Genomic DNA, 12,691 nt, shown 5'->3' on the forward strand with positions numbered 1-12,691 from the left:
CTGACCCCACAGCCACCAGCCAGCACACCCCGGCTGCTCCCTGCCGGCTTCTCCAGCCGCTCACAGGTTTCGTTGCCGAGGGGAAAGGCCCTGTCGGAGGGTGGCACAAGGGAGAAAACAGCAGGCCTCTACAGGGCGAGAGTTAAGTTGGGTCAATCACGAAAGAGAAAGAATGAAATGCCTTGTTGCAAAGCGCGGCGTTTTGGCCCGTGCGGTTCTCTCTTTCGAGCAGAGGTGACTGTGGCTGCAGACGTACACGATTCTCTGATCTGACAGCTGGACGGCAGCCAGGTGACCGGGCGAGAAAGCCAGCCTTGTAAGGACCGTTGGGGAGCACCCAACAGATGCTGGTCCCGGCTTTAATCCCCTACAACGGTCAGATCCGAGTAGCATTTCAATATTCAACACAGGAGAAGGGATCAAGCTGGCACCAGCTCACCTCCCAGCTGGACCTGGAGCACGGTGGCCCACCGGTGCCATCTACCAAGGCCTTCCAGGAGCCCAGTGCGGGCACAGAAGGGTCGTGCTTGTGACTAAGGAGGCCAACAGCAGGAAAGCCTTTGCATTTCTTAATGCTGAAAATACTTCACAATTCACGGAATGGCTGCGGTTGGGAGGCACCTCTGGAGGTCAGTTTGTCCAACCCCCCTGCTCCGGCAGGGAAAGGCTTTGTGGCATCACAGAGCCTTGCGTGGCATCAGCCCGTGACTCGTCACGTCAGCAACCCTTGCAAGCGCAGACACGCAGGGTGGCCACTCGGTTCTGGTGGTCACTGCCTGAACTCTGCTCGGGGTGACAGCCCGAGCCAGATTGCGCGTCGAGATTTTTTTCCTCGGCAGAGACCACGATGAGGCTCAGTCCAGTTCGATCTCTCACCATGGCTCTCTGCATGTTGCTTCTGTTCCCTGGTACCCTTCAGCTTTGCGTCCACGCCGACTGCTTCGTAGTCAGGATAGAAGTCCTTCCTGAAGACCTGAAGCAGCCACCCGTTGTCGCCGAGAGCGTGGCCTCCGAATGGACCAGCACCATTGGCCTTCGCAGCCCCCGCGGCTGGACCAGGGTCAGGACGGCCGTCGCTCCTGAAGACCTGAAGCAACCGCCCGTTGTCGCCGAGAGCGTGGCCTCCGAATGGACCAGCACCATTGGCCTTCGCAGCCCCCGCGGCTGGACCAGGGTCAGGATGGCTGTCGCTCCTGAGGGCCTGAAGCAACCGCCCGTTGGCACAGAGAGCATAGCCTCTGAGCTGCACTGCCCTCTGCGCCAGCTTTGGGACCACCTTGTCCAGCTGGACAGGACCTGGCAGCTTTGCAGGGCCGGGCAAACCCTGTGGCTGCTCCACGTGGTTTGGACTGCACTTGGCCGCTGGAGAAATGCGAAGAGACCCCAGGGACAGGTGAGCAATCGAGATCAGCCACACAGGAAGGGACCGGGTTGTGGGGAGCAGGGAACCACAACAGCCTTGGCCAAGAAGGCTTGCAATCTAAAACCAAAACCCAGCGCGGGCAAGAAAGCCTCAGCAGGCCCCAAGAGCTCCTCTGCCTCTTCCCCAGGGACCCGCCAAGCCGCGGGGCTGAAACCCTCCGGTAGCCCCCAGCACAACACGGGGCCTGCCAGAGGTTTCCTCAGCCCAACGTGCTGCCCGGAGCAGTCCTGCGAGGCTGGAGTTCTTCCAGAGGAAGCCAAGCCCGGCAGGACACTTCTCGGCCCCCCAGGCCCCCACCTGCTTCATTGTGCCCCTGTCTCTCTCATTTCCAGGGAGGTGGACAGACGGCCTCAACTTCCGTGGGGACAGGCCGCCTGGGAAAGCACACCGTCTCCAGATACGAATTGCTCTGCCTAATGGAGGCCAAAATCGCCTTGCTGGTCAGGAGCCTGAGGCATACCCACCGCCTCCGCCTGAAAGAGCTCCGGCACCAGTACTCCAGCAAGGTGGCACAAGAAGAAGGTAATTAGAGGAGAGCCTTCTCTGGCTCCCCGTGCAGCTCCAGCTAGAGCGTGCGCCCGGCGGATTGGCAACGCGAAAGGCAGTGGTGCAAGCGGGTGCTGCTGTCCATGAAGGGTGGGACCTGCGGCAGGAGAGAACAGGCATCTGTGGCTGTGAGGTGCCCCACGGGTGCCCACAGCCCAGGAGTAGGGGCCCCTGTCCTGGCAGGGTGCCCACATCCCTGTGAGGTTCCCGGTGGGTGCCTGTGTCCCACTGAGGTGCCCGGTGCCTGCCCATGCCCCGGTGAGGTGCGTGGTGCTTGCTCCCCATGTCCCTGTAAGGTGGCAGTGGCCAGTGCCTGCCCACGACCCCTTGGGTTCCTTAGGCTTTAGGAAGAGGGGCAGGTGTTAGGAAGTGGGTGGATAACAATTGCAACTGTAGCGTCTTCATCCAGCTAACAGTGAATTCTCTTCAGGGTGGCAGCCAGCCGAAGGCTCGTGGGCTGAGGGCACCTCCACTGACTGCAACCTCTCCTGCTAGCTGGAGGCCCTTATCGCCCCGATGATCATGTTCCTGCACGGTGGCCACGGCCAATGGGTGGCCACGTCCTGGCGGGTTGCCCGTGCCCACCTGGCACAACAGCCAACAGGCATTTGGCAACTCTCGGATGAAGACCCCTGGGGAGGGTCCCCTTTTCCACCCTCCCAAAGGTGCTGCCAGGGTCCACCGGCATCCCGAAGGCCAGGGCTCCTCCCCGTGTCTCCAAAGGGGACAGCCAGACCATGCCCGTGCAGCAGAGCCATCGGGGAAACTCGCCAAAACTCCTGCTGGGAGAAGCCTGCTTTCTCCACCTTCCGGCACTCTTCAGACCAATAAAGTTTACCGTTCCTGTAGCACGTGTCGTTTTGGTACCGAGGGGATCCAGGGAAGCGGGAACATGAAAGGCAGTGGTGGGAGTCAGGCTGCTGCATGCGGGCTTGCGGAGCATGCGCTCCAGGAGAAGCGGGAAAGCTGGGGTGAGAGAGAACGGGCATCCGTGGCTGTGAGGTGCCCTGGGGTGCCCATGTTCCAGGGGGAGGGCCCCGCATCCCGGCAGGGGGCTCATGTCCCACCGAGGTTCCCAGGGGGTGCCCATGTCTCAGCGGGATCCCTGGTGGATGCCCATGTGCCAGTAAGGTGGCAGTGGCAGCTGCATGCCCGGGGCCCCGTGGGTCCTGTCCCGCCAGGAATAATCCTAGGCTAATCGCACTCCTCGCTCTCGACGGTTAAGAGCACCCGCGTGCGGCAGTGCTGGCTGGGAAACACGGCAAAACTCCTGCCCAGGAGCACCCGACCGTCTTCATTTACTAGCACGCTCCAGACCTACAAAATGTAGGCACGCGTCACGTGAAAAGCGAGACGTTTTCCTACTGACCCACGTACTGCCCATCTCTGGGTGAGGAAGGTGCTGGGCTTTCTTTTAAGATTCTCGGCTGGTGAGGCACACGGCCATTTCTGTCTCGGTACCCAGCAGTAGCGCAAGGGAGAAAACAGCAGGCCTCTACAGGGCGAGAGTTAAGTTGGGTCAATCACGAAAGAGAAAGAATGAAATGCCTTGTTGCAAAGCGCGGCGTTTTGGCCCGTGCGGTTCTCTCTTTCGAGCAGAGGTGACTGTGGCTGCAGACGTACAGGATTCTCTGATCTGACAGCTGGACGACAGCCAGGTGACCGGGCGAGAAAGCCAGCCTTGTAAGGACCGTTGGGGAGCACCCAACGGATGCTGGTCCCGGCTTTAATCCCCTACGTCTCCTGGAGAAGTTCCTGTTCCCTCTTCTCTCCTGGGCAGACCGCTTTTGGGGAAAGGCAGAAGGAGGCACACCAGTGCAGGTCCCCGGTGCCCCCCCCACCTCCTGCCAAGTCCTGGGCAGCCAGCTAGTGCAGGCTGAGCCGGGCATAGGGCGAGGGGGCACGCAGGACCGCCGGCCAGGTGTGGGTGTGCAGGTGGCTGATGGGCACTGCAACATGGGAAGCAGGGGCAGCGCCATGTACGAGGGGGAGTGTGTCAGTGAGAGGGCATCTGATGGTTCCCCATTCCTGCAGGCAGCAGAGGCTGCGGTGACTGATGGAGGAGCCAGCAGGGATTGTGTGCAGAGCTCCGCACCGACAGCAAGTGGTGAGGAGCTGCTGCAGCGTGTGGTAGGTGTGGAGGGACTCCCGGTCCGCAGGGGCTGGGGCTGCAGACCCTGGCCCCTGCTCTCCTTTCCACACGCAGGAGGAGAACCATCAGGAGCTGCACAGCGCCATACAGCAGCTCAACACTAAGGTTGGTGTCGTCTCCTCTGCCCATGACCCAGAGCTGCGCTGGCTGGGGCTGAGAGGTTGGGAGGGACCGCTGGAGGTCATCTTGTCTTGTCCAACCCCCCTGCTCAGAGAGGGGCACCTAGCGCCGGTTGCCCAGTGGCCGCAGGCAGTGGCGTGACTGGGGAGGACAATTTCCCCAGGACAGGGGGGTGTCCATCACTTCGCCACGCCCAGCCTTGCCAGTCGCCCAGTTTCCCAGTAGTGCCGTGGGGCAGTGGGGGAGTGAGTGGGCACGGCCCCGGGGCTGGAGAGGGGCGAGGGTGCCAAGGTCCCAGCCCAGCCGCCTGCATGATGCGCCTGTGGTTTTGCAGGAGGAAAAGCCCTGTGCCCTGCTGGCAGCCTGGCTCAAGGAGGATGAGCAGGAGAATGAGGTAGTGCTGAAGGGGCCAGGGGAAAACGGGTGGGTGCCCACGGGCCCTGGGGTGGGGGGGGTTGGAGGAGGGCCACAGCAGGCTCAGGGACTCGGACCCTTCCCTCTCCCAGGCGCTGCGTCAGGAAGTAAGACACCTGGAAGAGGCACTGGAGGAGGAAGAGGCCTGGTAAGCAGGGCCCCTCGCCCCACACGGGTGTCCAGGGGGGTCCCTGCAGCACCCGGCGCGATGGGGCTGCCAATGCTGGTGCCAGGGGAGCCCCATCCCTGCCTGGGGCGGTGTATGTTTGGAAGGGGACCCCCGGCGTGGCTCCTCCTACCAAGCCCTGTTGCCTGCAGCCACTATCAGAGGAAGAAGGAGGCAGAGACGCCGGAGACTGTGCTGCTGGAGGTGGTGGAAGCACAGCTGGTAAGGGGGAGAGCCTGTGCCAGCCCCTGCCCCACCAGCAGAGTGGGTCTCCCTGGGGAGAGGGGTCCATGGAGGTGCCAGCCACGCATGGGCTACGCCCCTGCGCAAGGCGGAGGCTGGGGGCACCGGGCAGCTCCAGCTGTCCCAGCCGTGCGGCAGTGCTTGACAAGTGTCCTTGCTCTGCGTTGACCTGCAGGAGAGGGATGTGCTGGCGAGGAGACGTGGCTTCTGTTGCTGGCTGCAGTGAATGTCCCCACTCGGAGTCTCGTGTCCCACCCTGCCGGAGGGAGCGATGAGGAACGGCTGGGGAAGCAGCCCGTGGGGCTCCCGGAACGGCCCCCTCCATCCCTCTTGGGGCTGGGATGCATCCACCCTGCCCTGTCCTGTGGGGCATACCTCTTCTGCCCCACAGGACACTCCTCCTGCTCTTGGTCGGCCTGGAGCTGGTTGTCGGCTTCGCAGTGGCTGCCGCCGTGCTTCACGCCTCATGCTACCACCCTGGGCTCTTCTGCCGCCTGCTGCCGCCTGTGCTGCCTGAGGAGGCCTACGCCGATCTGGCATATGCACTGGGAAAGATCCTCCCAGCGGTCAGTGAGGGGCGGCTGCCTTTTTGACCGCCCCTCCCAATACAGCCTTGTCTCTCTCCACCTCCACGTGCTCTGGGGTGTTTGTCGGGGAGCAGGGAGAGGGTCTTGCCCCGTGCGCCGGTCCCCACAGCCCCTCGAGGCCTAGTCTCATCCACTAGGCCCTGGGCGCCGCCACCCTGCCTGCTGCAAGCCAGGCCCCTGCGTGCCAGCCTCATCTACCCTCCCGCCGTCCCCGGAGTATCTATGACGCTGCATAAGCCGGTGGAACCACTGTCTTCTCAGGCCAGCGTAGTTTCTTTACTCCACCTTCTTGGCAACAGTTTAGCACCGTGCAGGCCAACCCCTGTAAGCGTGTCTGAGGCTACTCGGGCTCCAGCAGCCGGGGACACATTTACACTCAAGGTGGCAAGTGTTATCACCCGCAGCCCCCTAGACCCCCTGCAAGCCCTCTTCCCTTCCTCCCAGGGCCCCAGCCTCCCCCCCTCCCCAGGCTGCCAGCCCTGATGGCCCCAAAGCCCCATGGCCCCCTGTCCCCATCCCCAGCGGTGCTGGCCCCATGGCCCCCTGGCCGGTGGCACCCCATCCCGTGGGGCCCATTCGAGCAATCTCGTAGCCGGCAGCCCTGTCCCCCAGGCACTGACCCCACAGCCACCAGCCAGCACACCCCGGCTGCTCCCTGCCGGCTTCTCCAGCCGCTCACAGGTTTCGTTGCCGAGGGGAAAGGCCCTGTCGGAGGGTGGCACAAGGGAGAAAACAGCAGGCCTCTACAGGGCGAGAGTTAAGTTGGGTCAATCACGAAAGAGAAAGAATGAAATGCCTTGTTGCAAAGCGCGGCGTTTTGGCCCGTGCGGTTCTCTCTTTCGAGCAGAGGTGACTGTGGCTGCAGACGTACACGATTCTCTGATCTGACAGCTGGACGGCAGCCAGGTGACCGGGCGAGAAAGCCAGCCTTGTAAGGACCGTTGGGGAGCACCCAACAGATGCTGGTCCCGGCTTTAATCCCCTACAACGGTCAGATCCGAGTAGCATTTCAATATTCAACACAGGAGAAGGGATCAAGCTGGCACCAGCTCACCTCCCAGCTGGACCTGGAGCACGGTGGCCCACCGGTGCCATCTACCAAGGCCTTCCAGGAGCCCAGTGCGGGCACAGAAGGGTCGTGCTTGTGACTAAGGAGGCCAACAGCAGGAAAGCCTTTGCATTTCTTAATGCTGAAAATACTTCACAATTCACGGAATGGCTGCGGTTGGGAGGCACCTCTGGAGGTCAGTTTGTCCAACCCCCCTGCTCCGGCAGGGAAAGGCTTTGTGGCATCACAGAGCCTTGCGTGGCATCAGCCCGTGACTCGTCACGTCAGCAACCCTTGCAAGCGCAGACACGCAGGGTGGCCACTCGGTTCTGGTGGTCACTGCCTGAACTCTGCTCGGGGTGACAGCCCGAGCCAGATTGCGCGTCGAGATTTTTTTCCTCGGCAGAGACCACGATGAGGCTCAGTCCAGTTCGATCTCTCACCATGGCTCTCTGCATGTTGCTTCTGTTCCCTGGTACCCTTCAGCTTTGCGTCCACGCCGACTGCTTCGTAGTCAGGATAGAAGTCCTTCCTGAAGACCTGAAGCAGCCACCCGTTGTCGCCGAGAGCGTGGCCTCCGAATGGACCAGCACCATTGGCCTTCGCAGCCCCCGCGGCTGGACCAGGGTCAGGACGGCCGTCGCTCCTGAAGACCTGAAGCAACCGCCCGTTGTCGCCGAGAGCGTGGCCTCCGAATGGACCAGCACCATTGGCCTTCGCAGCCCCCGCGGCTGGACCAGGGTCAGGATGGCTGTCGCTCCTGAGGGCCTGAAGCAACCGCCCGTTGGCACAGAGAGCATAGCCTCTGAGCTGCACTGCCCTCTGCGCCAGCTTTGGGACCACCTTGTCCAGCTGGACAGGACCTGGCAGCTTTGCAGGGCCGGGCAAACCCTGTGGCTGCTCCACGTGGTTTGGACTGCACTTGGCCGCTGGAGAAATGCGAAGAGACCCCAGGGACAGGTGAGCAATCGAGATCAGCCACACAGGAAGGGACCGGGTTGTGGGGAGCAGGGAACCACAACAGCCTTGGCCAAGAAGGCTTGCAATCTAAAACCAAAACCCAGCGCGGGCAAGAAAGCCTCAGCAGGCCCCAAGAGCTCCTCTGCCTCTTCCCCAGGGACCCGCCAAGCCGCGGGGCTGAAACCCTCCGGTAGCCCCCAGCACAACACGGGGCCTGCCAGAGGTTTCCTCAGCCCAACGTGCTGCCCGGAGCAGTCCTGCGAGGCTGGAGTTCTTCCAGAGGAAGCCAAGCCCGGCAGGACACTTCTCGGCCCCCCAGGCCCCCACCTGCTTCATTGTGCCCCTGTCTCTCTCATTTCCAGGGAGGTGGACAGACGGCCTCAACTTCCGTGGGGACAGGCCGCCTGGGAAAGCACACCGTCTCCAGATACGAATTGCTCTGCCTAATGGAGGCCAAAATCGCCTTGCTGGTCAGGAGCCTGAGGCATACCCACCGCCTCCGCCTGAAAGAGCTCCGGCACCAGTACTCCAGCAAGGTGGCACAAGAAGAAGGTAATTAGAGGGGAGCCTTCTCTGGCTCCCCGTGCAGCTCCAGCTAGAGCGTGCGCCCGGCGGATTGGCAACGCGAAAGGCAGTGGTGCAAGCGGGTGCTGCTGTCCATGAAGGGTGGGACCTGCGGCAGGAGAGAACAGGCATCTGTGGCTGTGAGGTGCCCCACGGGTGCCCACAGCCCAGGAGTAGGGGCCCCTGTCCTGGCAGGGTGCCCACATCCCTGTGAGGTTCCCGGTGGGTGCCTGTGTCCCACTGAGGTGCCCGGTGCCTGCCCATGCCCCGGTGAGGTGCGTGGTGCTTGCTCCCCATGTCCCTGTAAGGCGGCAGTGGCCAGTGCCTGCCCACGACCCCTTGGGTTCCTTAGGCTTTAGGAAGAGGGGCAGGTGTTAGGAAGTGGGTGGATAACAATTGCAACTGTAGCGTCTTCATCCAGCTAACAGTGAATTCTCTTCAGGGTGGCAGCCAGCCGAAGGCTCGTGGGCTGAGGGCACCTCCACTGACTGCAACCTCTCCTGCTAGCTGGAGGCCCTTATCGCCCCGATGATCATGTTCCTGCACGGTGGCCACGGCCAATGGGTGGCCACGTCCTGGCGGGTTGCCCGTGCCCACCTGGCACAACAGCCAACAGGCATTTGGCAACTCTCGGATGAAGACCCCTGGGGAGGGTCCCCTTTTCCACCCTCCCAAAGGTGCTGCCAGGGTCCACCGGCATCCCGAAGGCCAGGGCTCCTCCCCGTGTCTCCAAAGGGGACAGCCAGACCATGCCCGTGCAGCAGAGCCATCGGGGAAACTCGCCAAAACTCCTGCTGGGAGAAGCCTGCTTTCTCCACCTTCCGGCACTCTTCAGACCAATAAAGTTTACCGTTCCTGTAGCACGTGTCGTTTTGGTACCGAGGGGATCCAGGGAAGCGGGAACATGAAAGGCAGTGGTGGGAGTCAGGCTGCTGCATGCGGGCTTGCGGAGCATGCGCTCCAGGAGAAGCGGGAAAGCTGGGGTGAGAGAGAACGGGCATCCGTGGCTGTGAGGTGCCCTGGGGTGCCCATGTTCCAGGGGGAGGGCCCCGCATCCCGGCAGGGGGCTCATGTCCCACCGAGGTTCCCAGGGGGTGCCCATGTCTCAGCGGGATCCCTGGTGGATGCCCATGTGCCAGTAAGGTGGCAGTGGCAGCTGCATGCCCGGGGCCCCGTGGGTCCTGTCCCGCCAGGAATAATCCTAGGCTAATCGCACTCCTCGCTCTCGACGGTTAAGAGCACCCGCGTGCGGCAGTGCTGGCTGGGAAACACGGCAAAACTCCTGCCCAGGAGCACCCGACCGTCTTCATTTACTAGCACGCTCCAGACCTACAAAATGTAGGCACGCGTCACGTGAAAAGCGAGACGTTTTCCTACTGACCCACGTACTGCCCATCTCTGGGTAAGGAAGGTGCTGGGCTTTCTTTTAAGATTCTCGGCTGGTGAGGCACACGGCCATTTCTGTCTCGGTACCCAGCAGTAGCGCAAGGGAGAAAACAGCAGGCCTCTACAGGGCGAGAGTTAAGTTGGGTCAATCACGAAAGAGAAAGAATGAAATGCCTTGTTGCAAAGCGCGGCGTTTTGGCCCGTGCGGTTCTCTCTTTCGAGCAGAGGTGACTGTGGCTGCAGACGTACAGGATTCTCTGATCTGACAGCTGGACGACAGCCAGGTGACCGGGCGAGAAAGCCAGCCTTGTAAGGACCGTTGGGGAGCACCCAACGGATGCTGGTCCCGGCTTTAATCCCCTACGTCTCCTGGAGACGTTCCTGTTCCCTCTTCTCTCCTGGGCAGACCGCTTTTGGGGAAAGGCAGAAGGAGGCACACCAGTGCAGGTCCCCGGTGCCCCCCCCACCTCCTGCCAAGTCCTGGGCAGCCAGCTAGTGCAGGCTGAGCCGGGCATAGGGCGAGGGGGCACGCAGGACCGCCGGCCAGGTGTGGGTGTGCAGGTGGCTGATGGGCACTGCAACATGGGAAGCAGGGGCAGCGCCATGTACGAGGGGGAGTGTGTCAGTGAGAGGGCATCTGACGGTTCCCCATTCCTGCAGGCAGCAGAGGCTGCGGTGACTGATGGAGGAGCCAGCAGGGATTGTGTGCAGAGCTCCGCACCGACAGCAAGTGGTAAGGAGCTGCTGCAGCGTGTGGTAGGTGTGGAGGGACTCCCGGTCCGCAGGGGCTGGGGCTGCAGACCCTGGCCCCTGCTCTCCTTTCCACACGCAGGAGGAGAACCATCAGGAGCTGCACAGCGCCATACAGCAGCTCAACACTAAGGTTGGTGTCGTCTCCTCTGCCCATGACCCAGAGCTGCGCTGGCTGGGGCTGAGAGGTTGGGAGGGACCGCTGGAGGTCATCTTGTCTTGTCCAACCCCCCTGCTCAGAGAGGGGCACCTAGCGCCGGTTGCCCAGTGGCCGCAGGCAGTGGCGTGACTGGGGAGGACAATTTCCCCAGGACAGGGGGGTGTCCATCACTTCGCCACGCCCAGCCTTGCCAGTCGCCCAGTTTCCCAGTAGTGCCGTGGGGCAGTGGGGGAGTGAGTGGGCACGGCCCCGGGGCTGGAGAGGGGCGAGGGTGCCAAGGTCCCAGCCCAGCCGCCTGCATGATGCGCCTGTGGTTTTGCAGGAGGAAAAGCCCTGTGCCCTGCTGGCAGCCTGGCTCAAGGAGGATGAGCAGGAGAATGAGGTAGTGCTGAAGGGGCCAGGGGAAAACGGGTGGGTGCCCACGGGCCCTGGGGTGGGGGGGGTTGGAGGAGGGCCACAGCAGGCTCAGGGACTCGGACCCTTCCCTCTCCCAGGCGCTGCGTCAGGAAGTAAGACACCTGGAAGAGGCACTGGAGGAGGAAGAGGCCTGGTAAGCAGGGCCCCTCGCCCCACACGGGTGTCCAGGGGGGTCCCTGCAGCACCCGGCGCGATGGGGCTGCCAATGCTGGTGCCAGGGGAGCCCCATCCCTGCCTGGGGCGGTGTATGTTTGGAAGGGGACCCCCGGCGTGGCTCCTCCTACCAAGCCCTGTTGCCTGCAGCCACTATCAGAGGAAGAAGGAGGCAGAGACGCCGGAGACTGTGCTGCTGGAGGTGGTGGAAGCACAGCTGGTAAGGGGGAGAGCCTGTGCCAGCCCCTGCCCCACCAGCAGAGTGGGTCTCCCTGGGGAGAGGGGTCCATGGAGGTGCCAGCCACGCATGGGCTACGCCCCTGCGCAAGGCGGAGGCTGGGGGCACCGGGCAGCTCCAGCTGTCCCAGCCGTGCGGCAGTGCTTGACAAGTGTCCTTGCTCTGCGTTGACCTGCAGGAGAGGGATGTGCTGGCGAGGAGACGTGGCTTCTGTTGCTGGCTGCAGTGAATGTCCCCACTCGGAGTCTCGTGTCCCACCCTGCCGGAGGGAGCGATGAGGAACGGCTGGGGAAGCAGCCCGTGGGGCTCCCGGAACGGCCCCCTCCATCCCTCTTGGGGCTGGGATGCATCCACCCTGCCCTGTCCTGTGGGGCATACCTCTTCTGCCCCACAGGACACTCCTCCTGCTCTTGGTCGGCCTGGAGCTGGTTGTCGGCTTCGCAGTGGCTGCCGCCGTGCTTCACGCCTCATGCTACCACCCTGGGCTCTTCTGCCGCCTGCTGCCGCCTGTGCTGCCTGAGGAGGCCTACGCCGATCTGGCATATGCACTGGGAAAGATCCTCCCAGCGGTCAGTGAGGGGCGGCTGCCTTTTTGACCGCCCCTCCCAATACAGCCTTGTCTCTCTCCACCTCCACGTGCTCTGGGGTGTTTGTCGGGGAGCAGGGAGAGGGTCTTGCCCCGTGCGCCGGTCCCCACAGCCCCTCGAGGCCTAGTCTCATCCACTAGGCCCTGGGCGCCGCCACCCTGCCTGCTGCAAGCCAGGCCCCTGCGTGCCAGCCTCATCTACCCTCCCGCCGTCCCCGGAGTATCTATGACGCTGCATAAGCCGGTGGAACCACTGTCTTCTCAGGCCAGCGTAGTTTCTTTACTCCACCTTCTTGGCAACAGTTTAGCACCGTGCAGGCCAACCCCTGTAAGCGTGTCTGAGGCTACTCGGGCTCCAGCAGCCGGGGACACATTTACACTCAAGGTGGCAAGTGTTATCACCCGCAGCCCCCTAGACCCCCTGCAAGCCCTCTTCCCTTCCTCCCAGGGCCCCAGCCTCCCCCCCTCCCCAGGCTGCCAGCCCTGATGGCCCCAAAGCCCCATGGCCCCCTGTCCCCATCCCCAGCGGTGCTGGCCCCATGGCCCCCTGGCCGGTGGCACCCCATCCCGTGGGGCCCATTCGAGCAATCTCGTAGCCGGCAGCCCTGTCCCCCAGGCACTGACCCCACAGCCACCAGCCAGCACACCCCGGCTGCTCCCTGCCGGCTTCTCCAGCCGCTCACAGGTTTCGTTGCCGAGGGGAAAGGCCCTGTCGGAGGGTGGCACAAGGGAGAAAACAGCAGGCCTCTACAGGGCGAGAGTTAAGTTGGGTCAATCA

The 12,691-nt window shown here is 63.0% G+C and overlaps 3 protein-coding genes across 7 annotated transcripts; all 3 read left to right on the top strand.

Annotated features, from left to right (window-relative positions):
- The first annotated feature begins 163 nt into the window (after window positions 1-163).
- LOC138686467 (uncharacterized) lies at window positions 164-5,690 on the top strand. Of its 4 annotated transcripts, XM_069789781.1 has the most exons (9): window positions 164-1,393; window positions 1,756-3,359; window positions 4,004-4,076; window positions 4,176-4,226; window positions 4,576-4,635; window positions 4,748-4,803; window positions 4,974-5,043; window positions 5,240-5,286; window positions 5,456-5,690. In XM_069789781.1, exons 3-9 carry the CDS (start codon window positions 4,026-4,028, stop codon window positions 5,655-5,657), a joined length of 537 nt encoding a protein of 178 aa, XP_069645882.1. In that variant the 5' UTR covers window positions 164-1,393; window positions 1,756-3,359; window positions 4,004-4,025; the 3' UTR covers window positions 5,658-5,690. The 4 variants fall into 4 exon arrangements, 2 of the variants coding, with proteins under 2 accessions (XP_069645882.1, XP_069645881.1); XM_069789780.1 differs by lacking the exons at window positions 4,004-4,076; window positions 4,176-4,226; window positions 4,576-4,635; ... (2 more) ...; window positions 5,240-5,286; window positions 5,456-5,690 and having other exon boundaries at window positions 1,756-1,945; window positions 2,400-3,294; XR_011325859.1 differs by lacking the exons at window positions 4,004-4,076; window positions 4,176-4,226; window positions 4,576-4,635; ... (2 more) ...; window positions 5,240-5,286; window positions 5,456-5,690 and having other exon boundaries at window positions 164-2,059; window positions 2,400-3,294.
- A 739-nt stretch (window positions 5,691-6,429) lies between these two features.
- LOC138686468 (uncharacterized) lies at window positions 6,430-9,560 on the top strand. Of its 2 annotated transcripts, XM_069789782.1 has the most exons (3): window positions 6,430-7,659; window positions 8,022-8,211; window positions 8,666-9,560. In XM_069789782.1, the coding sequence occupies exons 1-3, from the start codon at window positions 7,114-7,116 to the stop codon at window positions 8,728-8,730; spliced, it is 801 nt and encodes a 266-aa protein (XP_069645883.1). In that variant the 5' UTR covers window positions 6,430-7,113; the 3' UTR covers window positions 8,731-9,560. The 2 variants fall into 2 exon arrangements, 1 of the variants encoding a protein (XP_069645883.1); XR_011325860.1 differs by having other exon boundaries at window positions 6,430-8,211.
- LOC138686630 (uncharacterized) lies at window positions 9,128-11,956 on the top strand. The gene is made up of 9 exons (XM_069790728.1): window positions 9,128-9,206; window positions 9,911-10,056; window positions 10,270-10,365; window positions 10,442-10,492; window positions 10,842-10,901; window positions 11,014-11,069; window positions 11,240-11,309; window positions 11,506-11,552; window positions 11,722-11,956. Exons 1-9 carry the CDS (start codon window positions 9,128-9,130, stop codon window positions 11,921-11,923), a joined length of 807 nt encoding a protein of 268 aa, XP_069646829.1. The 3' UTR covers window positions 11,924-11,956.
- The last annotated feature ends 735 nt before the right edge of the window (window positions 11,957-12,691 follow it).

Source organism: Haliaeetus albicilla, chromosome 8 (assembly GCF_947461875.1).
Source record: "Haliaeetus albicilla chromosome 8, bHalAlb1.1, whole genome shotgun sequence".
Taxonomy (NCBI): Eukaryota; Metazoa; Chordata; class Aves; order Accipitriformes; family Accipitridae; genus Haliaeetus; species Haliaeetus albicilla.